At 33.7% G+C, this 26526-nt stretch overlaps 1 protein-coding gene across 3 annotated transcripts in view; it reads right to left on the reverse strand.

The window, feature by feature from the left end:
- The window catches only part of LOC118198769 (Na(+)/citrate cotransporter-like), a 77147-nt gene that overhangs the window by 34635 nt on the left and 15986 nt on the right, over positions 1-26526 (reverse strand). For all 3 annotated transcript variants that reach the window (XM_035370532.2, XM_035370530.2, XM_035370529.2), the window contains exons 2-5: positions 17186-17335; positions 15249-15364; positions 11165-11316; positions 1105-1234 (exon numbers count right to left, since the gene is read on the reverse strand). In XM_035370532.2, coding sequence (XP_035226423.1) covers positions 1105-1234; positions 11165-11316; positions 15249-15364; positions 17186-17305 — 518 coding nt within the window. In that variant the 5' untranslated portion in view covers positions 17306-17335. The remainder of the gene's footprint in view (positions 1-1104; positions 1235-11164; positions 11317-15248; positions 15365-17185; positions 17336-26526) is intronic.

Below are 26526 nucleotides of genomic sequence, written 5' to 3' on the forward strand. Positions count from 1 at the left end.
AGGCCTAATTTTCTGACTTATATTAACTTGTTTTCTTTTCATCTGTACGTACGTATGTACGTAAAAATGTACATATGAACAACGAAATGTAAATAAAACCAAGGCATTATCAAAATTTCAATTAGTATTTCAAAATGAAATAATTAGCATTGTATATAAAGAAACTCAGAATGCATGGCAGAGACCGGCAACATGGAGGTTCCCCCAGTAGGCGTATTTTCTCCCTCCTTTCTCTATTCCTTCGTGGTGTAACGATAGCACACTTGGCGTGTATTGGAAAGGTCCAGGTTCGAATCCCTGCCAGAGAATTGCACATTTTTTACATCTCCTTCTTCAAAATAATATAATGTCTCTTGAACGGCGCCCGAAATAAAAGGTGGTTGATGATGATTCTTCACCACGAGGATTTGGCGACTGGCCCTCTAATGCTCAGTCGCGTTCTCGAAGAGGAGATATATAAGGTATTTTCTCCTTCCATTCTGCATGCCTTCATGGTGCAACGGTAGCACAATCGGCGCGTATTCGAGAGGTCCAGGTTCGAATCCCGTAGAGGGCATTGCTCATTTTTCGTGTTTACTACTTCAAAAATCCTAATGACTCTACAGGAGAAAGTTTAGAACGCTATACGTGCCGTGGATTCCTTGCTGAGCTGAACTGAGCTGGCGAGGAGCACTGTGACTTATGATGGATGTTGTGCTAGAACAGAAGCGCGACAAAGAAAAACCTGTAAATCCATAGGCGAAGTTTGGTGCTCCGTCCACTTTCCCTATCCCTGTTTTCTTTTCCGATTAGAGAACTGACATTGCTGCAGCAGCGCCAAATGCAAGACAGAAATGAAGAGAAAGATTACACTAGCCAGACAGCTACGAAAAGTTTGACAAAGGAAAGAAATTGAAAGCTGTGTGATAGCATTGTTGATATGAAGGAAAAAAAATAACATTCGACTGGGATAAAATAAAATCTTTGCATTGTAAAATTAATTTAGGATTTATTATAATTATTACCGCCTTCGTTTTGAGGTTATCTTCAGAAATAAGATCCTCGGCGGACACTAGTTTTGCTCATTCAGATATTGAAGAATTTGAAAAAGCAATTTCTACTTACTCTTCAAGGAATCCTTTCAATATCATATTAGGTGATGTCCCAGTAATTGTGCCGGTTCCTCCACAATTTGCGGAGTATGCAACACTTAGAAGCAGGGCTGAGCGTAAAACTTCATGTGTAACTTTCGATTCTGCAGTAGAGGACAAAATATTACAGCGAAATATAACAACTAATTTAAATTTAAATATTGCTTCTTCTACAAGATTCTTGAAAGAAGAAGATACACATTTCTTTATCTTAAATACTTATCTTAAAGACGGTATCAGGAGAACCGTTTGTGTGATTCTCGAAATATCAGTCAAAAAGGACATATAAATACGAAAGAAGTATATTTTAACAGTAGTGTCATAATACTATTATTATATTAATATTATACCCCTGCTATTATAAAATTTAATTTTACCATCCAGTTTTTCTTTGTTCAAAATCTTACCTATATTCTAAAAAAATTAAAATATTTCGTAAGTGATGTTAAACATTTTTTTTTAATATCATCAGTATCAAATTTTTAACACAGTAAAGAATTTTCTGAATTCTGGTAAACGAATGCATCTAAAATTTTTTTGTGGGGAGGGGAGGGGGGAATAAGCAAAAGTAAAACTTGCTGTTAAATTATTTACGTGTTTTTAATTTTTCATTCATTTATGTAAAATTTAGAAATAATACAGTATAGCACATAATTTGAGAAGCTGTTAAATTAATTTAAATGAATCACACCATGGTGATTATCTTATAATTTTCCGAAAATATATAGCCTATAAATATTACTAAAAAGGGTTTATAATCTGTATATGGAGCTACTGTTCATTATTTACATTGTTCACTTACATCTATTCTAATAAATTCTACGTTTTTAAAAATAATTATAAATAAATTTCATGCACGCAAGGAAATTTTTTCTTATAATATACAACCTAATTTTAGTTGGTTTCTTTGTGTGAACAGAAGAATTATTAATTTGGCTTCCAGAAATTAAAGACACAATGCAAAGCAGTTTCCGAAAGCATAGTTGAACTTGAGCGACTGAAAATCGCTGTGGTTACAGATGATAGCATGCTATAGCCAATCACAATGGATTGCCCAAACGTACTGTTACGAATTTTGTACATATATAAATAATTTTAGTGAAGTAATGTGTGAAATTGTTGTATTTTTTTACATAATGTAAACACGAAAAGCCGAGAGAATTGATGCTCTGCAGGAAAAATAAGAATACAAGGGCAAGTCTTTTTAAAATTGAGTAAATAGCTACCTCGGTAATTCGGCAAGAAATCGCGAAACTTGGAGACCATTCGGCGACAGTTTGGTCAGGTTCCTGTATAACTGTGATGGGTATTATAAGTAAATAACTATAATTACTCTCTATATATAACTGTAATCGTATTCGGCCCTCATATGTTTTCCAGTAATTTCGAGAAACAGAAAATACTGGATAACTCTCGGCGGCCGGATGAAAACTATATGACACGAGAGCATTAAATCTTCAGTTGTTGTTAGCTGTTAGGTTCAGCCTAATTTCGGAGTATTTGAATATCTCTGTGTAAGCTTCCTCTTTAGATGCGCTTTGCATTGCGTTGTGTTTAGTAGTTTGAAATGTAACTACTGAATGTATTCTATGACGCTGTGAAGAAATGTACGCCTATTTTTGTTGGAAGTTTTAGCGTTGTTAAGGGTTTCTTTTGGTAAAATAAATTTTAGCAAGCTGTCATCAATTCTGTGTGCATTCGAACTATTACGAGCCTGTACGCACGCAGCAATACATTAATTAGGCATTAATTATTAATTGTTTCTGGTTTCTTAATTCGGAAATTCTTATTTACTATTTAAATTTTATACGGTATTTTTTTTTAATCCCATCTGAACGGATTATAACTTGATGATTTATAAAATGATTAAATTTGTTTTAAAATAGATTTGTACTATATTGCATTATTAGTTTTTTAATTTTTTTAAAATAATTTTTTTTTTAAAATTCGGATACAGCCAAGAATTTGAGAGGACTCTTTACAGTACTTGAAATACTCTCATGTCACAGATACAGACTAACAAACATCCAAACCTTTTCTAGTATTCGAACCTGGGTTCAATGATACAGAAGCCAACATTGCTAATCACGCCGCCCAGACGGTATGGTGGTTAGAGCAGCCTGACTGCGATACCGAAGGGCTCGGGTTCGCATCCCTGAGAAGGCATGGATGTAACATTGTCTGTCCTTTCATAGGAGGCAAAAGTTTCCCACCTATTAGGTACCTCCATAATAAAGAGACCACCACTTCTGGCTACTTAAGAGTGGCCAATGGCGGCGTAGGCAAGTGCCTACCATTGGAGAGAGAAAAAAACCTTGCTAACCACTATGTTGATTAAAGCAGCTATTTTAACGTTTGTTAAAGAAAAATAATTCAAAACTACGCAGTGGCATTCAATAAATATTTAAACGTTCTCAAAAACAGAGTAAAATTATTGATTTTTTCCAGAAGTAAACATATGCAACATGCACGAAAAATGATAGTTTGAATTGTGGGTGATTTTTAGGTGTCCGTGACCTGCTTCTCCGGCATTTGGCCCTAAAAATCGAGAGTATACTGTAATTGCAGAATTTGTTTTACCGTGGACGATTAGTTTTGTCTGTACGTGCTTCTATTTAATATTTCGTACGAGAACTCTGTTTTATTCTAACAACCGATTCATATTTACCGACTTAATCTTGTGCTCAGTAGTGAGTGCTACAGTTACCTTATTAGTGACATCTACTAGTTAATTTAAATTTGCATGATAAAATCAATTATGAATGTAAACTTATAAAGATTCTTTATGCATACATTTTTTATATATGTCTACCATGCATCCGTTTACTTATAATCGTAAATTTTCGAAATCATAAGGGGAATTATGAACCATCCAATATTTTAACTTTCGTACTTTATTTATTACTTTTGGTTATATAACTCTTTGACTGAAATCCATAAGAATGATTTTTGAGTTAACTATTAAACATATAATTACAGTTATTTTATTTTATGAAATATTATTCTTTATGAAAACAGTTATTTTTACAGTTATTTTATTTTATGAAAACTTTATTTGTTTTTTTATTTTAAATCCTTACCTTTCAGTACATATAATACAGAGGGCCTTATGATGTTTTCGTACAGCTACTTTGTAAATAGAAAGCACTGTATTATTTTTATTAATTTCTAAAACTGCCTAGCTTTCTTCTTAATATAATTAAATTCTGAGCGAAAAATGTAAATCCTACTTGCTGAAGGCCCAGCACTGAAGAAGATTGTTAAACACTGGTACTTGAGTACAAAACCCGAAGGGCTGTGTGATTTTTCTCTTTCGTATGCTCATAAAGCTTAGTAATTTTCTTAGCTATCATGAACTGGGACAAAACAACTTTAGATTGACCGACAGCAAATTATCGCTGAGTCTAAAAGCTAACGACACAGACTGAAGAAAGTTTTAAAACAAACCTTTTTATTCAATCACAATCAAAACTGGAACATAAATTTACGACTCATGCTTACAATTCAGCCAACCACTAGTAGTGATGTAATTTAAACTAACAGTAAGTTCAAATTTAAAATAAGTTAGTAGTAGCAATTATACAATTCAATTTAACGCGAAGCTGGTTAAAAACTCTAACCGGCGTAGATATTCAAATATCGGCAATTATAATGCAAGGCCCAAGACTTCAAATCTTATCTAGCGGGAAGCTAGTAAAGTGCTCTCAAGAGGCAGAACACGTTCTGCCTTACAATATGAAAGCCTCATCTTAATTTTATGCGAGCTAATTTGCATTCTGCCGAGAAACCGAAAGGAGAAGTGACAGTAAAAATATAAAACATAAAATAAATACTTAGATTAAGACAATAGACCGTTACATGCTACAGTTTCTCTTAAAACGTCCTGCATGAAATTATAAGATATTTCTCCCGCCTTCTTAGCATGCCTTCGTATTGTAGTGGTCAGCACGCTCGGCGTGTATTCGAGAGGTCCGTGGTTCGATTCCCGGCAAAGGCATTGTTCATTTTTCAAGTCTCCTGTTTCCAAAAAATACCTAATGCCTCTACAGCGGCGCCCCAAGTCAAAAGTTGGTAAATGATAATTCTCCATCCCCAGGATTTGGCGATTGGATCCCCTAATCCCCTAATCCCCAGTCGCCCTTTAAAAGGGGGAATATATAAGATATTTCTCCTGCCTTCTTAGCATGCTTTCGTAGTGTAGTGGTCAGCACTCTCGGTGCGTATTCGAAAGGCTCGTGGTTCGAGTCCCAGCGAAAGCGTTGCTCATTTATCATCTCTCCTGCTTCAAAATACCTAATTTCTCTACAAAATCTCCATGAATTTTCGAGAGGGTATCATCCGCGTGGCGGGGAAGGGCGTTAATTCGGTGGACTTACATTTTAGTTGCTAAAATTTTCAGCATTTCGACTACTGAAATAAATTGAAAGAAGGGGAAAAAAGTCAACATAAAAATAAATAAAATATAAATTTTAAATTGCTAACCACTATGCTGATTAAATTCAAGATAAATACTTCTTACAAAAAGTATTTATCTTGAATAAAGTTGCAAAATTTAATTCAGCTTTTCAACGTTTTTCATAAAAGAAATAATAACATTTAGCTGAAATGATGTAGGATAAATCACATCTTACCAGATCATGGTGACAGCCATAGTCACGAAATTAAATAACATACTACCTGGGACATGAAACAGAACAATAAGAAGCTTATAATCTACTTTTACGAGATGCGTAACTCAGTGCAAAAATACAAGGTCAGTAATTCAAAATTGCATGCTGTCTATGAAATTCAAGGTAATCCGAAAAAAGCGAGCGTGTTGAATTATAAAGACTGTTTTTACAAATAACATTTTCCAAAGCATTTCGTGTATACGATGAGGATATATAGAAATTTTCCTCCTTTTTCAGATAACATTAATTTTTTGACACGCAGTTGATTTTGAAACAGCTCTAGAAAATGCTACAAAATATCACAGAATTATTCACACCCTGCTGTCATTAAATCAAAACAGGTGCAATCCTAAAATTTTTATTACATTAAAGCATATATATTTCTTATATATATATCCTTTCATGCATTTTATTTTAATTTGCAACGTTTCTTTATTGGCCCTTACCTTAAAGATTAAACTTTAAACACTTAAAAATCAAAAATAAAGCTACATTGAAAACTCATTTTTGATCTCTAAATTTGATAAAAGGTCATTTGTCTTTCTCGATAATATTAAAAAACTTTACATATCATTTACAAAAATTTTACATATCATTAAAATGAAATTTTTAACGTAAAACGTTTATATGTATGTCTGATATTGCAATACATGCGCTAAACAAATTTATGCAAGTAATTTATCTTGATCAGAAAATTATTCAATTCACAGTGTCAGGTATGATTATATTAGGAACTGAATGCTGTTTATAATGCATTTTAATATCAAATGAGCTCCATAGTAAACTTCCTTCTTCATAGAATATCAATTTCTTCGTCTGTTTTCTTTGTTCCTGTCGTCTGATTAGCAATACAGTGAATTCTGAATATATATTAGAAAGTATCAAAATATGAATCTTTCTTATTAATTTAGATGTACAATCTACTTGGACTATGAGGTCACTGTACATAGAGAAGCTAAATATATATTTTATAGTTTATAAAGTGAGCAGCATATTTGAGAGAAAGAAGCGTTTTATATATTTCTTTCGTCATCTGCTTTAGTTATATTACCTTCTTGAGTTATATTAGTGAATTAAACAGCTTTGACTCAGGTGGTAGTTGCACCTCATATTACATCGTGGTTTAAAATTTGTATATATTGGGAATTAACTTCTTAGGATTGTTTGATATATTATTTTAACCTTAATCATAAAATGACGAAAATTCAGTGATTATTTGAGTTAAAATTTGCTGCATTTTTACTTATCATTGGCGGAGGGAATAAAGCTGCTGAAAATTGACAGTGCAATAGCTTTCGAATTCCGATGAATGGACTATTACATGAGTATTTCAGTCATCAGTCTCCCGTACATCACTTCTAAAAGAAATCAGTATTTCCGAAAAATGTTAATGAACATCAGTTTCTAAACCGACCACTTCTGCAAAGGACCAAACTTGTCTGGTAAAATGGATACCCTTTTAGAGAAGTTTCACTGAATTAATCTTAATATAATTTTGTTGTTGTGACTTATCTCACTTATCAGATAGTAACAACAGAACAAGTCCACGAAATTCATCGTGGTAAGGAGTGCAGAATTGGGCCTGTCGTTGTCAAGAGCCTTGAGCACCAAACAGGTGACGGTACAAATTTGTTCAGTTCCGCTCGCCAGGTTTGAAGGAATGCATCCCGGGGAACGAGTCTGAGGGTCTCTCACCCCTCTTACCCCCTACCATTAACCTCTCGAGAGGACTTTCGGCTCGCCATATATTTAGAGTGTTCCCATGCTGCTCAGCCACTATACATTTACAAACATCTATGCCTTCTTCGAGATTCGAACCCGGTTCTTTTGGTACGGCAGTAACCACTATCCCGGTTAGGCGACATTAATTTTGATAAAAATACTATCACATATATAATCATGAATGTCTATAAATTCAATGGACAAAAATTTAAAAATTGAGACTTTTATCAGTGACATTGTTCAAATATCTCTGTTTCATTCAATATTTTTACAAATATTTGCATGTTGTCTAAGTTTTGATTTATTCTATATCACCACTATCCTAGAACGCATACTATTGGAAACAACATTACTTTTATTTTATTGCTTTTATAAAATCCATAGACAACCGAAAAATAAATTTGAAGACGTCTTAGATGTTTAAATGTTTTAAAAACAAAAAATTAAATAAATATGGCTCTTAAAGTAGTTCAAAGTACTGAGTTATCTAGCTTTAGCATCAAAGAATAAGTTAATATCGACAAAGTTCTCTTTTAAATATTCGCAATTTCAAGCAATTTTGCGGTCGAATGAGATGCAGGCGCCATTTTCAAAAATCAAGATATTGGAATTATATTACAATTCCAATGAACGAATCTTCTTCGGTGAAGCATAATCAGTGACATTTCTGGTTCACTGCTTCCGTTAGAAAAGCTTCAGCCATTTTGCAAAAATCTAGTTTCTCATGAAGGTGCTGTCAGCTTTAAACAAATTCTCTGCTTCTGACAAATGTGCTTGCACGTAATGGGCAGATATGGTGAAGTTATAAGGTATTTCTCCTGCCTTCCTAACGTTCCTTTGTGGTGTAGCGGTTCTGCATGCTGGGCCGGTATTCCAGAAATCCGTGGTTCGATTGCCGGCGAAGGCGGTTGCTAATTTTTCCTCTTGCCTGCTTCCAAAAAGTACCTCATATCTCGTACAAACAAAGTGATTTTCCATAACGATGTCGAGGATTTATTTTAACCTTCGCTTAATTAATGCGAACGAAAATCGGATTTTTATGACGATTTCCCAACATAAATGCGTATGCACTCCTATGAGAGTTGATGTTTTCAAGTTAGATGCTGATCTTCATAGAGATGCAGGCACACTTATGCCGGGTCACTTTTAAGAATCTTTAAGAACAGCGATCAACCTACATCAAGGAACAGACATCTCTATGACGGCGCATCATTAAGAAGCAGTGGGCACCAAATACCGGCCTAAAGATTGTACAAGGATCAGTTAAGCGCCATCTATAAAAAGGACAAAAGGCAGGAGGTAAACTGTTGAAGAACTCTCAGATGGCAAATCGATTATGATAAATTTAGTAGAAAAATTAAGTCTTAACGATGTTGATTAATGATAGAATAGAAATGACAAAATGTTTATTTTTTCCCCTTTTAGAAGTAAAAGTCTTTTTAGTTAATGTAAAATTGTGAGATTTTATGTTAATAAACCGAGAGGATGACCGAGATGATGATTAATTTTAACTTTCTTCGGCTCTCATCAAATCATTAGTTGGATTATTAAAGGATGCAAATTAGTGATTGTATATAACTGCTAAGTTCTTGAGTTCGAGAGACAGCCTTTAAATGCTATCGCTGAATCACTGTTATTTTTTTCCTCTTACTGGAATTAGCCTGAATCAGCAAATTATTATTTGAATTAGCTATTGCCTGAATTACTTGAATTGGCTTTTATAATTTCTTCATGAAAGATCGAGCCCAAGATGACGAGTAAATGAAAAGTTTTATTTTAAACCTTTTTTGAGTTTGTATATATTCTACTTAGCACTTACGACGCAATCATATGTCGTCTTACTGGTTTCAAGAGCTAATATTTAGAGTAGCGTGCAAAATTAATGATTTTTACTGTTATCCTCACCACATACCAAGCTGGTGCTTGAAATTCATCCAGCCTACCTTACATAAAAGTGCTAAATAACGGTTAGGTTTTGCCATTCATTAAAAAGTGGGATAAAAATATACAGAAGTTAGTGGAAATACGATCCGTTAAAGGAAATAAAAAAATAACTAAATAGATGAAATTTTAAGAATTGTTATTTGATAAAGAAAATCTGCAAATGACATAATACACGTGCTGTCCACGTGTGCCTTCATCATCATTGTATTTTCATACCATTTCTGTTGAGATTCTTGTATTTCTCTGCTTATGAGAAAGCAGAGATAAAAGAGTTAATTATTAGCATCTAATATATACTGGAAGTTACGTTTGCTCATACTGTGAATTTGTTCATGTTGGCAGCTCGCTCAAATTCCTGTTTCTCATCTACTTATTGTTATTACTTTATATGAATGTAATTAGTATTACCTTTCCAGATAAAAGAGGGGCAAAAGTGCTTTTTATTTTGCATTATCCAGACAAAATAAATAATAATAATTCCGAGAGAAATGTATTTTATAATTAATACGTATTTTCTATACTTATCGTGAATGCTTATAAATTCAACAGATTTTAGAGGCAACAGTTAAATTTAAATATCTTACAAATGCGAAATTATGAAAAATGTATTCATGTATAAAAGATTAAATTCGTACAACTCATTTAGCCATTTAGCATCTAATATAATGTTAAATTTGTTACAAAACTAAATGGAAAATTTAAATTCCTATAAAATCCTTAAGCTTACTGTTGTACTTCTTTTCTAAGAGATACAAACATCAAAATACAAAATTTATAGATAATTGTTATTTCAGAAAGCATGTTTTATGCATTTGAAAAGAGATTTTTATTTAAAAGAGTAGCAGGGTTCTTGCAAGTGTTGAAATCTTTTTCCTACTATTTAAGTGTTGAAGATATCACATTCAAAATGTCCTTGATATGCACTACTGCATATCAAAGCCAAGCAGTTTACGTTTTTGTAATTCAAGTCATGCAATTTACTTTCTTGAAGCTATAATAGTAGGATTCAGAGTAGTAATTATGGAATCTTTTATATATCAAATTGATTTCGTAGTTGTAAAATTTGTTTAGCTATTTCAATCAAAATACGTATAGGTGTTTTATTTTTAAAAATACCTTTAAACAGGGCTGTATACATCACTGCGACCTTCACGTCTACTGTGGTTTATTTTTATTTGTCAAGACAATAATTATTTTTTTTATTCCTAGAAAAGATGAGAGAAACGCTTTTAAATACGTAAAAAAGACAAGTTTAGTTTTAAGCAATGTAATTTTAATGTGATTTTATGATGAAATACCTAATTTATTCTTCAATAAGTGTTACAAAGTATGAGACTAGCCAGTATCATTTATGGCCTTTAGGAAGGCTTCTTCCTTAATTTTAAATAAATTATAATACGTATTTAAGCCATAACATAATTAAATATATCACATTGATAGTTAAAGAAAAACTAAAACCAATATTTAGAATATTTTAGTAGGCTGGAGATTTTAATAACACTTATTATGGTGGTTACTCATCAATGAGTACTTTTAAATTTCGAACTAATTACCAAACAGATTCCTAGAATTAATCATAAAAATAAATGATTCTTTAGCTAAAAAAGCGCTGGTAAGAGCAAGATGTTTATTTATATATGCAGAAGATTCGAAATTACTATAAAGTATAGTGTTCGTAATTCGATATATTATATTTACCTGTTTTAATTGGTGCTACATCATCACATTCCAAACTCGATTTCAATTCTAACATCACAGCTTCAACAATTGGCACCATCATGGCTGTGGTGGCTGTGTTACTAATCCACATAGAAAGGAACATTGTAGTCGACATAAATCCGAACATTAACCTGAAAATATCTGATAATATCAGTTCTTGAACTTGTAAGGTTAAACTTAATTGATTCTGAAACACACACTTTGTTTAATCTTCCTGTGCTACAGATGGCTTATCCCTCTTCTAACTTAAAGTCTAGTCATCAACTACTTTTTCATCTTAGTAAGTGGATGTAGATGCTTATATCCTGCGCCAAATTTACATCGATGATAATTAAAAATCTGTTTTTTGTTACTATGATATTTGATTTTAGTGATCATAAGTTTTTCATACATTTTACCAAGAGCAGAAGAAAGATCAGCAGAAAAGACTAACGATGTATAACGTGAACTATTATAAGTTATTGAATGTTTAAAGAAAAATTCATACTATGCCTTAAATGCTATTTTAATTATCCTGTAAAGCAAGCCATCTGATACTTTCTTCCTAAGAAATAGATACAAGTTTAATTTTGCCCCTTCTGAAAAGAAGATAGTTATTATAGTGAGTTACTTTAAGATATGCACTTCAAGGCCGCTCTCTGTCCCATTCGCGATCATAATTCGTGTCGTTATCCCGCACATTAATTATTTTATCCACGCTATTTGACACTGTAGTTCAAGTCTTCCTTCATTCGCGTTCTTTTCAGGAACCGAACGGAAATAAAGTGGAGGAAAAATTAGGCGAGTCGACCTTTATCTGCAGCTGTTGTTCCCATGGTTCCAAGTCAAATCTTGAAGTTCCCGTTTTAACAGAACAGTAACAGACTATAGCATTGCATGCAATAGAAGCTGAGTGCATTTCCTTTTGCTCTAAAAATTGTTTTCAGCATGTATATTATACGAAGAAAATGCAGTCTAAAACTTAAGTAAGTATATTGGATGTGAAATGTCATCTGTATAAATTTCAGTGTTATCTGGATTCAATTCAGTAGGAATAATTAATTTTTCTGTAGCTAAGTTGTTAACTCACAAAGAAGTGATATCTTCACAAGATTCAATTTATATAAAAATGATGATTAACCAACAGACGCCACTGTCCCGAAATATGAAATGGGCAGAAAATTCCATGCGAATCCTACATTTTAGGGGAGGTTTATACGCTATTTTCGTTCTAAATTGTTTAAATAACAAGCTAAATCAAGGACACAGGTGTGACTTGAAATTACATGTTAAATCAACATTGTAGCAATGAAGTTCTTTTACAATCACAAGGACTATCTCATTTCGAACTTCAAGCCTCAGTGATGCGATATATTAGTTAGAATGAAGAAATATATTACACCTTTACATGGAAACTAATCATTTGTATATACCATTTAACATTTCTCAATAGGAGACAGAAGAAACTGAATTGCACCCTGGCAGAGATTTGAACTACAGATCTTTCAATGTTAACCAGAATGATAATGTTAGCTTAGTTTGAACTCTATTGTAGAGATTATTAGATATTAAGCCATCGTCGAGCATCGAACCGTAGAACTTCCAGTGTTCACAGGATGTGCTAACTACTAACAGCATGACAGCATGGCACAAAAAACGAGATAATTTCTTGTGTATTTAGGTCAGATTCATTTATAAACTGTTGTTGTTGTGACTTATCTCACTTGTCTGACGCTAACATCAGAACAAGCTCACGAAATTCATCGTGGCAAGGGCTGCAAGACTGCTGCTCTTGTTGCCGAAAACCTTGAGCACAGCACAGGTGACAATACGACTTTGCTCCCTTCCGCCCCCAATTTTGATAGAGAGTACCCCGGGTGGACGGGTCCGAGGTTCACCCACTCCTCTTCCGCTACCATCAACCTTTCGAGAGGACTTTCGGCTCCCTGTATATTTAGAGTGCCCCCTTGCCGTACAGATAATATACATTTATAAACATCTATGCCTTATCCGGAATTCAAACCCGGGCGCTATGGTACGGCATTCAGCGTCTCTAGCCACAATCCCGGTTGGAAGGCATTTATAATCTTCTTAAATAAAGGTATGAAAAGACTTGTTTCATCATTTTGTTTTAGAGAAGCTGTTTAAGGTCAAGTGGCATAGTCCTCTTTTCCAGTTTGAAAAATTACAAGCGGAATTCAAGGGGTCTTTCTTCACGTTAGTGGTCATGATGTTCACATCTTCAGCAGATAGTGCTTTTTATCCGCCACCATACCCAATAATTAATTTTGATTTTTTTTTTGATTCGGAAAGTTAAAAGGTTTTTCAAACCTTTAAATCACCTTGCATAATCCATGTCAAGGTAAAATATGTGGCATTATAGTTCAATTGTTTAATGCTGTTACACATTTTTTACCTTCATATTCACAAATTTACAAAAACAGTGTAATCTAATTAAATCTGTTCACTGCATTATATAAAGTTCTATGCCTAACGGCTATGTCTAAATTCTACAAATTTTTATCCCTCTGTTCTATAGACAATTTATGCAGAACAAAGAATTATGTAAATCATATCAAATAAAAGCCAGGTCATTGTGATAAGGTTTTTATGTAAAAGCATACTCAGAACAGCGATTCTATTAAATTTTTCACTTTATACAGTAGCTGTTACATATGAAAAATTTACTAAAACCGGTAACCTTTCGAGCGCCTACAAATCATGGGCTGGTCTTTCATCACTTATGAGCCACAGTACCTGCCTATGGTTGTGGGCAGGGCATGCTGTTTTGTCCTGCCGATAGCCACAGGTAGGCTCATAATACACTTACTCATAATTTCAATCGTGGTGATGGATTCATATATCTGAACGCTAATTGAAATATACAGCCGCAGATATATCCTTGAAGCTTTGCTCTCATCTTTTCGTCTTCATAATGACGGTGTAGTTACATTATTCTATTATATTGGAGAACGAAGAGGATCATATAATCAGACGAATTTATTTATTTAATATATTCCGTGGATGCCTAATCATACGCATGCAAAGAATTATTTTTCATCTGGCTGTATTGTATGCGCAGAGAAAGAAAGAATGCTATACTTCACAAGGTCCGTAATTTCCGTTGTTATAGCAGACATTATAATTTCAAGAATATAATATATTTCATTTATGTAACACCCAAACTTCATTTACACAGTTTTCAGATTCGTCTGACATAAATTCAGTTTAACATTTGTAGATTGAGTACAGCATCATTTTACATTAGACTACTTTTGTCACACTTTGTCTCTGTTTTGATACCAAAGATTGAGACACAAACCGTTTGTTGAATATGTGCATCATCGGGTGTGAGTTCTTCCAAAGGAAGGCCTAAACCATATTAATTTTGAAGATCTACATTTGAGATGTGATATGTACAATTAAAAGTTTTTTATTTGTCTTGACTGATGCTGTGATAGGTCTCATATTTAAAAATTCCCATTTAAGTTATTTTCGATCAAGAACGAAACGGCCTCTTGCAGACGTCATATGTAGCAGAAAATTCAGAGAGTTACCTAATACTTTACATAAAGCAAGCATTACCTAATACCTTACATAAGTAATAAGGTACCTTACATACTCATAACTCACATAAAATAATGTTAATAACCTTTATATACATATTTATGATTCCTTAGCCTTTTGTACGCTTTTACAATATGCTCTCTATTTCAATTACAGCTATGATATATGGCATAGATACAATATTATAATCCCACATTTTTGTTTAATATGTTATATTATATTAATATGCTTGTAAATATGGTAATGATTCTTATTTTAAAATTAGGTTTCTTTCTGTTTTTGCTTTTTGTTAATTTTTAATAAATAAAGTATCTATTAATAACCTCTACTCTGGAACGTAACCTCTACTTTTCTGCATTTAATATCATCATCTGAGTGCTTGGCAGCTTACTATTATGAAGTTAGTAAACACAGTACTGCTGCAATGTTGGTAAATTACATTTTATAAAAAAATAACTGCACATAGACTTTGGATCGCTATCTGGTATTGTAAAGGCACTTAAAAGTCGAAATTTACCATTTAGTGTCTGAACCAACTGCCATCAAAACTTTCAGAGCTATCCTCTCGTGTAAATTACAGTGTTCTACAGCAACAGCTACGGCTAAACCTCCCAGGAACATCATCAGTACCTCCTAAAATACAAATATTTGATTTAAAAGTTTTAATCTACATTACGGAAAAAATTGCTTAAATAATTATTTTCTAATGTAATTAGTACTGTTTTGTGACAAGTAGTATAATATGCTTCCGACTGGCATTTAAAATTTCAAATTTTCGTTCTCTCTCACTTCTAGATGATTTTTATTATGTTTTTTTTTAACCTTCTGTGAAATTCAAACACAGTTAGTTAAAGAGAATAACGAAATATATTTGAATGATGGAGTAAGGAGGAAAGTCGTAGGAAGACTAGAATCAAGAAATTCTCAAACAGAGACTTGAATGTAACTCACAGCAGACTGCGCGACTAATGGAGATAACTTAAGGATAGCAGATCCGCAGAAAGACAGACTTGGGCAAAGTCGTCCAAGGGCCATGACGGCCAGTGAAGATCGATATTTAACATTTTCATCGATGCGTAATATGAGTGCAACAGCATTTCAGCTTTCCTGAAACCTCCATGCAATTACAGGAAGCCAATTTTCAAGGGTTATTGTTTTCAAAAGGCTACATAACAAAAGTCTGTCTGTTGTTTCAGAAGGCTGCATAACAAAAGCAAACATAAATGTTTGTGTCTAGCTTCCATCCTAGATAAGATATCTCCTTAAAACATTCTCTTCACAGATGAGTCCTTAGTTAACCTAATTACAGAATCTTCACTTACATTCATTTGAAGAAAACTAAGGACATGATATCTCTCCTCCAACATCAGAGAAGGGAACCAGTATGATAGCGAAGGTTTCATGGCCGTCTAGCAAAGGCACCATGCTAGACGGGAGCACAGAACTTTTTGATAAAAGAATTTTTTTGATAGAAGCTCTATGACTGCTGAGAACTACAGGGAAGAGATCTTAGAGCATTGCCAGACTCTTTAGATAGGACGATTTCAACTTATCTTCGCATTTCCAGACCCTCCAGGATCTGAAAACAACGTTGTTGTAACAGTGAGTACCATAAACTTACGTATAAATCGACTTATAGACTACCTTGTTTACAGTACGAAGTCACTGGCAGTTTATGCATTTACGATGTGCTAACTAACAATGTGGAGCTGTATGCCTGTTAGAGGGCAACAAATTCCTTATACTCATCCTTTTTTTCCTATCTTGCAACCCAGTGTTTCAGACCTTCCTATGCCGATGAGCCTTAAGCATGATCACACGTATGACTAGGACTGTTTTTATTACTATTATTACCATATTTTCTCGCGTACTTTTTCATCTAAAGTTTTAACGGTAGGTTTTGAAACTTTTGAAAACATCTGCGTAATTTTCTCTTCCTAAATGCGTTTAGAAAACAAGCTCCCTTAAATTTTAAAACGGATTCGTCTGCGTGGTAATTGTTTTCGTCTTCAACGACAAACTCTCGTAAACTACTTGCGAACGTCATGCGAGCCTTTTTTTTCTAACTGTTGAACTTCTTAGTAGCCTATTACAAAATCCGACCAATCGCAGTTAAGCAAACACGAACTGACTTTCAATCTACGATTTCGCTGAGTCAGTTGCATATTCCCCTTCTCGAGTTATATATGGATGATTTGAGGTCTAAGATGTAGCACAGACAACAATAACAGAGGGCAAGATTCACGTTTTAGGTAATTAGAAATTAAAATATCGTATTAGATATTAAACATTAATATTACTATGCATTCTTATCAAAATGTAGGTTTCTCTTAAAGAAATAATAATAGATATTTATATATTAGGCTAAACTAAAGTTTATATTTTTTAAGTTAAGAAGAAATATTTAAGTTTCTGAGTTATATTTTGAAAACAGATTTTGAGCACAATTCTTACCTTCATGTAATCCCCACAAACTTGAGAAGCACTGAGGATTCCGAATAATGGCATTAAGAGAACAGGCAGCAGGGCAGTAATTGTTAGGTGGACTGGCTCTAGCATCCAAAATACGGACATTAACAGGATGATATAGGCACATTTTGCCTCCTGAAATAAAGCAGACTTATTTTAGAAAGTGAATAAGTTGCTCTTCTCTTGATTCTGAAAGTTTATCAACGCTGACATACAGGAAGTTATGATGCATGTATATTAAGTGAAAATGTAATTCGTATCAATATTTACTCGAGCAACCAAAAGTTGTATTGTTTATCCGATTATGGCAAAGCACATTAATGGTTTGTTTATTTAAAGGAAAGAATGCCTTCGTAGAGGATGTGCTTATTAAAACTCACTAATATTTACGTTACTTAAGCGGAAAGCAGTGAGAGCCGGATCTCTTGCCAGAGCTGAAGATCACTTTGCCATACAAGAAGTTGACCGGGATGTAGAACTATTTCGTGCACCAACCATCCAAATTATCAGATTATCAGAACCCAGGAGTGTCTGTCCCTATGGGATCAGGTTTCCTTTGGGACTGATCAGAATCTGAAGAAACAAAGCGGTTTTATGCAGAGAAGTTATGAATTGATTTCAAATCTGAGCCTAAATTTCGAGGCTGAACGTTTCTTATTACCTAATGAAAACAAGAGTTTCTGCATCCACCTCATACTAATCAAGACGTGACCGAGAGTAATGAAAACGTGCTCAAAGCTTTGACATACAAAAATATACATTCTTGCTACCAGGAAGAAGAATAGTTGCGAGTGTATACTGATGGTTCCAGAATGGGCCGATCTCACTAATGTCGGTGCAGGTGTTTATTGTGAGTTATTTTTCTTTATACTTATCCATTGGCTCATATGCAACTGCTCTAGATGGTTAAATTGAAGCCATTCCACCCGAGCCATCCTATAACTACAGACTCGTCTGGGGTGTTTTTTAAAGGTGGTCTCCTTATGAGATCCCATAGCCGCCCTTCAAATTATTGACTCGTAGAGTGATTCCCGCTTTTTAGTTATCGACTGCTGTTTCGATAGTCTTAAATGGCTGTCAAGTAACGACAAATGGGTTGTACTTCAATGGATTCTTGCCCATTGTAGAGTTCACGGTAATTAGGTCGCTGATTTCTTGGATAAGAAGGGTGCTGATTCCTTCAAACATCCCAGTTTGGTCTTCCCTACAACTTCATTAAGTCAGTTGTTAGGAAAGCCTTCAGAGACTTCTTTTTCCAAGAATTCGTAGAGAGAAATAGAGATAAATCATGGTTTACACAAATTCTTGAAGTACCCGAATGACCTAAAAAGAAATCTGTAGTATTGTTCCTCATATATCTGGTCATGACTGCGTTCGTAAGCACCTATAATGCATCAGTTACGCTTCTAACTCTCTTTGCCTCTTATGTAATATTAAGGAAGACATGAACGTGCCACATTTCCTCAAATGTCCTGCCCTTCTTCGTATTTCGATTTGGGAGCACTGAGTTTATAGATATGCTGATGTCAATTTTCTTGTCTTTGTTTTGTGTTTTATTTAATGTTCAGTTGTCTTGTTATGTGCTATTAGAAATTTAAAAAGAAATCTGATGTGTGCACCACATGACTTCCTTCTACGTAATATTAAATTATACGCATTTTTTCTTGCATTTCATTTAAACTTATTGGATTGAATTAAATCTACTTCGTCGGTAGCACATAAACCACAATAGAATAAATGCACTCTTTAAAATTCACTGTATTTGTTTACCATAGCGACACTCTGGACCTAGGTTCACTTAACAGCGCTACATTTCAATCATTTTTTAACTATGTCTATGTCATAACATAATTAAGAGGCAATCGGCCTAGTGCGGCCCTTACCAATATATTATAAGTAGGGTGTCTTTAATGATGAGTTGAATCCAGTAAGATGGAACGTACTTTTTGCACCTAGTGCAGAATCTCTAGAAGAGAAGTAAACGTGGGCCCACGATGTGAGGATCTGCAGCTTGAGGATTTCTGCCGCTCGACTATGCTTGTCTTGAGAGAAGCTGCGAATTAATCAGGCAAAGTTTCTGCATATTTGATTTAGCTGATTTAATTCTCTGAACTATTGTGGTTATTGGTTTTATGAGATAAAGGGTTTTCTGATCTTTGAAAATGTTAATGATTTCTGCTAAATTTTCCTGTGAATTTTTCTGCTTAACTTTGTCACTGTAAAGGGTTTTAGGCATTTCTTGATTAGTTTGGCCTGAAGCTTGAATGAATTGGGAAAGTCATCTTTAGTGGGAATTTCTGGTGGTTTTTCTATCTTATATCTTGGGTGGTTATCTTATGTCTCTTTCTTGTGGTACCTTACAACCACGATAAGAAGAAATGTGATTTTCGTGACAGTAAATGCAAGCTGGTTTTTCATCTAGTTTTAATTTACAAGTATTGGATCTATGATTTCGTCCATACTTACAGCACCTGACCTTTTTAAAGCAGCTATTTTGGAAGTGCCCGAGCTCCTGGCAATTGAAACATTGATTGGGTGTTTTCTGGGCTGATATTTTTCTATTGTGATAATGAATCCGAACCTATTGTTTAATTGATGAATTTTCTCTCCTGCAAAATTTCTTTTTAGTTCAAGGAAAAATATAGGTAAACGGATAATTTGGTCTTCTGCTTTCTTCGTGAATTGCTTTACTTTAATTATATTGAAGCTTCTGAGGTCTAAGTCTGCGTGAATTGCTTGCTCTGTGTAGGATCTTGGGATATTCTTAAGTATAACTTTAATTGAAGAGGCTGAGGAAATTTGGTACGCATGAAAACTAATCTGTGCTTTTTGGAATTTATCAACTGAAGCTTTATAATCGGCTTCGGTGGTAGTGTAAAGGAAAATCTGTCTGGCTTTGATTGTAACTTCAAATTCGTTTTTACATATTTCTCTGAGCATTTTGTCTATTTCAAGCCAATCAACATCGTTTTCTGGAATGACTAATGGGGGAATTTTTGTTTTATTTTCTGCGTTATTCTGTGTTGTAGTCATTTGCGTTTCATCTGTAACTTCCATAACTTCGTTATTTTCGTTAAGAGTTTCAGATTTGTTATTTTGCGGAATATCTGGTGGTGGGATAGACACGGAATTTTTCGCTGTTTTCTTTAGAGTTTGCCAATCCTTCTGATTTATTTTTTTATCATCTGTTTTAGAATTTGCGAGCTTCGGGGTGTTCTGAATGCTTGCTAAAATGAACTGATGTTGTTGAAATTTTTCTTGTAACTTTGAACGCATTTCTATCACTGGTGGGGAGGTTAATGTCTTCATAGACTCAATACAGTTTAATTTATCGGCGATTTCGTTTTCTAATTTGAGTAAGAGATCTTTTGGGTTAGTCGGAAAATGAGTATTAAGATATTCTTGCGAGATAGCTTCTGTTAAATTAGGAAAAACGTTTCTGTGTTTGTTAACTACTGCTTCAAAATTTGAAGGGGAGGGTTTGAATTTCTTTAGTATTATTGGCTATTTTCTTAGGACTTCCTGCGGGCTTCTTTTCTTTTCTCTGGGATTTGCTTTTATTAGTAGAAATTAGAGTAGAAATTATACTTTGAAGCGCCGGGTCATATGAAGCCATTACAGGCATCTCTTTGGATGTAGTCGATTTTCTTGAATAATTCGAATAAGTAGAATCATTATAGCTATCATAATCGCTGAAAGTAGCAGGTCAAGGAATTTTGCCTCTATCTGGTGGTTCGCTATTATTGACCATATCGAGATGAAAAAGCAAAAATAATATTTACCGAAAATCAAGAAGAGCAGTCGTCATCGCAAGAGAGAAACTCACGTCTCATCCATGTCATTTTTAACTCAGAATCATTTACTCAGAATGCACAAAATATATATCATCTTAAGAATTATCTGATCGTTGCCACATGTTCTATTCAAATACTATAATAAATCTAAAACGATGTATAAAAGAAATTAAGCAAAGAACAGCAGCAAAAACAAAAACAAAAAAAATAAACAATTTTTCACAGACGATTCAGTCTTTCTCTATCAATTAGTTCAGTTCTCACTTCGCGACGAGGCAAAAGTACATAAAAACTCAAAATGTTTCTATTGCAAATTATGAAGTAAATCTTAAACACTTATTTCCTTAAATAAATTCCAGAATGGATTAAGCATGATTTAATTCGCAATAATAAAAAAGGCATTATCTTTGTTATTACGAAGCTCACTTTCTCTAGATTGGCAGCAAATCTACTATTATGTTGTTTCAAATTTAAACAAGCAATGGCCGACATGACAAAAATTATTAGGCTTTGTGGCACTTAAATAACTTTTAAATTGTTGATAATTCTAAAAATATTGCATACAGATTTACTAAAGGCATAAAAACCTTATTACAAACATATAAGAATAACGAAACTGAGATCACTGTGCCGAGTAACAGAGTGAATACATATATTTATGTACTTTTGGTGCGGCCGATTGCAACCAAAATACGAGGTGCACATCTACATGTTCTAGCAGTCCTATAACAAAATTTCAACGTTCTGAGGCTACTCGTTTTTGAGTTATGCGAGAAACATACGTACGTACTCACAGACGCCAAAAAAAATTCTCTTCAAAATTCATTTAAAATTAATTTTACAATTTGTTTGGGGGAAGTCCTTTTTTCTGTCCTTACCAACAGATGTCAAGCAAAAACATCGTTAAATTGCATTTGATAGCGGTGAAAATGAATATTTGCTTTGAAATATGACGCCTGAAATTTTTCGCGATTACAATACTTTCTTTTTATTTCGTACAAGGAAATAAAAAAAACTTAAGTACAAAACCGCTAAAATGCTCATGCACGTATCCATTTGCCGATATTTGAACACTAGTCGGACTACCAGTGTTAAGCGGTATTATCTATTCGACCACTTGGTGAGCCCAATAGCCAATATATCAGCTGTTTAAATAAAACGATTTCTGTGAAGGGATTTGTTAATGTTTTAAGTGAGAAGAGTACAGCGGTTATATTTAGAATTTAACAATATATTCATCTTTTCCAAGATAATTAATCAAAACTCTTCAATTTTATTTGTTTGCTTGGCCGAATATGGCACAGCTACGACCTGGGAGAGGCCTAAATGAATGGGTAAGTTATTTTACTGAGAAAAAGGGTAAGTTATTTTTACTTTTTAGGAATTGTGTTTCTAAAAATCTAAATAAAATTTAATGCTAAGTGGTACAGATAGAGTTAATAACACTATAAATTATAAAGGAGGTTCAACAAAGAAGATTACAATTTCTTGTTCCTTGAGCATTCTAGACTCGTATTTTCATTTTCATAAAGTATCTCAAAATAAAATAAAGAATATTATGATAAGCAGTTTCATAGATATGTGAGGGAGGATTTGGCAAACATAAAAATTCCTTTCATATGTGCCTTAGGAGTGAAAGAGAGGAGTGCTTTATGTACAAAAGCTTACTACTCAGACTTATGTGAGTGAAAAAAAAAAGCATATTACAAGCATAATTGTAATTATCTCTGTCCATATATATATATTTTTGACATATGGTTAATATTTTACATATAATTCATCTAAAAATGCAATTTTCATTCAAATTCTGTAATAAAAAGTAGGTAACTGTGATGACTGTGAGTGATGTAACGAGAAATTACATGCGCGAAGTGCGAATTGCGAATTGCGAACTAAGTTTATATGTGCTTTTTTATTGTAAATGTACTCATTGTGTCGTGAATAAAAATTGGATAAAAGGGCAAAAGGCGAGAATCCTTGCTGCGTGTGACAGGTAAGCGAAATTTCTTTATTATTTGATTTGAATATTGAGTTTCAGAATTATTTAGCGAACGCGACAAAGAATGTATATGCGTATTTACAAAAACTTTTGGTGCTGATAATCTGGAAGAGGCCTTTAGATAAAGTAAATTGCGAATTGAATACTGAAAAACATATTTAGCGAATTGAATATTTTAAATTGTTATGATGGATATTGAAGCTTTAAAAAAGATTAGACCACCTGTCAGACGCGCAGCAACTGACACTATGAAATTGTTAGAAACTGAAATAAACAAACAGGAAAGATCAATTGATTTAATTGATGAACTTTTAGCGAAAATTTTAGATAAAGAAGCTAATTTAAAGTATCTTAATGAAGAAATTCTAAAACTGTGCAAAACGGAAGAAACAGAAAAAGAAATTGAAAAACGGCAAGAATTATAATGATAATATCATTACTTGGAAAATTAGCGCAAATAGAATCCTGAAAACGAAAGAAAGCGAAGTTGTTTGCGAAACTGAAAGAACGAATATTGTAGAAACCAGAAGTGAGCAGCAAAACACGGTAAAACTTCCTCGCTTGCAGATACCTCAATACGATGGCAATATATTAAGGTTTAACGAATTTTATTCTCAGTTTGAAGTAGCTATCCATAAAAATGTGAATCTTAGTAATGTAGAGAAGTTCAGTTATAAAAATCGTACTTAACAGACGAAGCTGAGGTTACTTAATAGAGGAAGCTGAGCTACGTAGTTTAGCATGAAGTTCTGAAAACTATGAAATTGCCTTGAACATATTAAAAGAACGCTTTGGTTGAAAAGATGTTATTATACATGCGCATATGGCAAGACTTTTAAAATTAAGTCCAGTACGAAAATCATATGACATTGTAGCGTTGCGTAGAACTCAAAATGTGAAACACATATTCAAGGATTAGAAAATAACGGAATTAATCCTAATAGTTACAGTTGTCTATTGTATCCCGTGTTGTTTAAATCTATACCCAAAGATTCGTCCTCAGAATTTTCTTGTAAAGCACATTCGGAAGATGAAAACAAAATATCTGATTTATTGGAAGTTTTAAAGATTGAAGTTCAGTGTCGTGAACATAACGAGTACTTAAGTAGAGACTTTAATTTAAACACTTCAGATTCGCGATTGGAAACTAAATTTAATCCTTTACAAAAACCTAATCAAAAGTATGGAAGATTTCATAAAACCAAAGTTTAATATAGGGGGAAAAATAAATTAAATTCGAACATTCCTACTACTTCTGCATTTATCGTTGATGTGAAAAAATGTATATTTTGTACAAAACCGAAAATAGATCACGATTCTACCTCTTGTCCTTTATCGGTAGAACAGAGAAAATTAATCCTTAGAAAATATGGTATGTGTTATTCCTGTCTTTCTAAGGGGCACGTACATAAGCAGTATAAAACGAAAACTACTTGTTGAATTTGTAAACGTTTTATGCATCACGAATTGATTTGCGATCAACCCAATGTTTATTCTTCTTCCCCCCACTCAGGAATCTCATCAGACCGTCGACGCGAATAAATTATATGTAGTGTCTTCCGTAGCATGTGTGAATGAATTAGATGATTGCGGCATACTACTTGAGACTTGCTCGGCAGTATTAATAGGCAGTAATAAAAGTAAAGAGATTAATATTTTGTTAGATAATGAGTCACAGAGATGTTTTTTGAAAAACGAATTAGCCGTAGAAATGAAACTACCCATAATTAGACAAGAAAGTCTAGCTGTTTACACTTTCGGCTCTAGAGTGCCAATCCAAAAAACGTATGAGCAGTTCGGTTTACACTTCGTAATTTATGTGATTCGGACAAGAAAATAACAATTGAAGCCCTTTTGACGGATTGTATTTCTGGTTTTTTTCGGATATTCATACAGGAGAAAAAGAGCGATTAAACAAACCTTTCTATTTGATTGATACTCTGTTTGGAAGGGTTGTTCAAGGTCGAATCCCTCCATCAAATTTAAATGCGAATCGGGATATTTCTATTATGAAAATTGAATGTTGCGCCCTATTAAATGAAAAACTAACGCAATTTTGGCAGTTAGATTCAATGGGGATAAATAATACTCACAGTGGAGATTTCAAATTTAATGAGGAATTTATTTCTCAATTCGAAAGTAATTTAAAATATGAAAATGGAATGTATACAACTAAATTATTCTGGGACGGTAAACCAGAAAACTTGTCTAACAACTTCGTGGAAGCAAAACGAAGATTTCGTAACTTAAGTGTAAAAACGAAAGAAAATTTTTGGGTTTATAATGAATATAAGAATATAGTTAAGGAGAAATTAAAACTGAATATCGTTGAAGAATATCCTTCCGGGTTAAAAGAGAATTCTTATTATATGCCTCATTCAGCTGTAGTAAGATCGGATAGGAACACTACGAAAGTCAGATTGTTTTTCGATGCATCGTCAAAAAGTAATGGGTGCATGTTTTTCGATGCATCGTCAAAAAGTAAATGGGTGCAAATCTCTTAATGAATGCTTTAATCCTGGGCCACCGTTGAATCCCAGAATTTTGAATGTAATTTTGCGATTTCGCGAATATGAATATGTATTCAACTGTGACATTCAGGAAGCATTTTTGACCATAGGAATAGCGGAAGAGGATAGAGACTATTTACGTTTTTTATGATTTTCAGATGAAAGCGATTCAAAAACTTATAAAATTTTTACGAATGACTCGCGTTCCCTTTGGAGTGACATCAAGCCCATTTATCCTTGCTGCGACTATTAAATACCACATTAGAAAATGTAATTTTGAACAAAGCGAAACTTGTGAAATGTTTGACTCGGCACTTTATGTAGGTGGTCTTTTTTACGGAGTAAATACGATAGAGAAAACTTTAGAACTTTCGCAGAGCGCTGTAAAAATTCTTAAAGATGAGAACATGAATTAAAGAAAATTTAATACTAATTCGGATGAGTTGAGAAATTTATGGAGTGAACGAGGTTTGTCTGATGTGACAGAAACTAAAGAACGTCCTTTGAAGGTTTTAGGCATAATATGGAACACCGAAGAAGGTACTTTGAAGTTAGATGTAAAACCTCTACTGGACATGATCTATGATAGGAAGAATTCAAAACGTAGTGTACTTCAGACAACTTCGAAGTTATTTGATCCTAAGGGAATGGCATCAGCTTTTACTGTTCTAATAAAATTATTAATGCAAGAAATATGGGAACTTGGTTTAGGATGGGATGATGAACTATGAACTGCCTTGAATAAAAAATGGGATAATTGGTGCTCTCAGATTTATCTGTTGAAAGATTTGACAATCGAAAGCAAATATTTCTCCATACTATGGAAGTTGGTGAAAGAATTAGAACTACACATATTTTCTGACGCTTCTCCTAAAGCTTTCGGAGCAGTTGCGTACTTCCGTTACGTGTCAAGTGATGATTATATTTATACAAGTTTTATCACTGCGAAATCTAGAATCACACCGCTTAAAAGGTTGACATTACCGAGGCTTGAACTTATGGGAGCTGTTATTGCTTCTAGAC

Source organism: Stegodyphus dumicola, chromosome 3, assembly GCF_044657685.1.
Source record: "Stegodyphus dumicola isolate Sdum_Otavi_A_Nest chromosome 3, ASM4465768v1".
Classification (NCBI taxonomy): Eukaryota; Metazoa; Arthropoda; class Arachnida; order Araneae; family Eresidae; genus Stegodyphus; species Stegodyphus dumicola.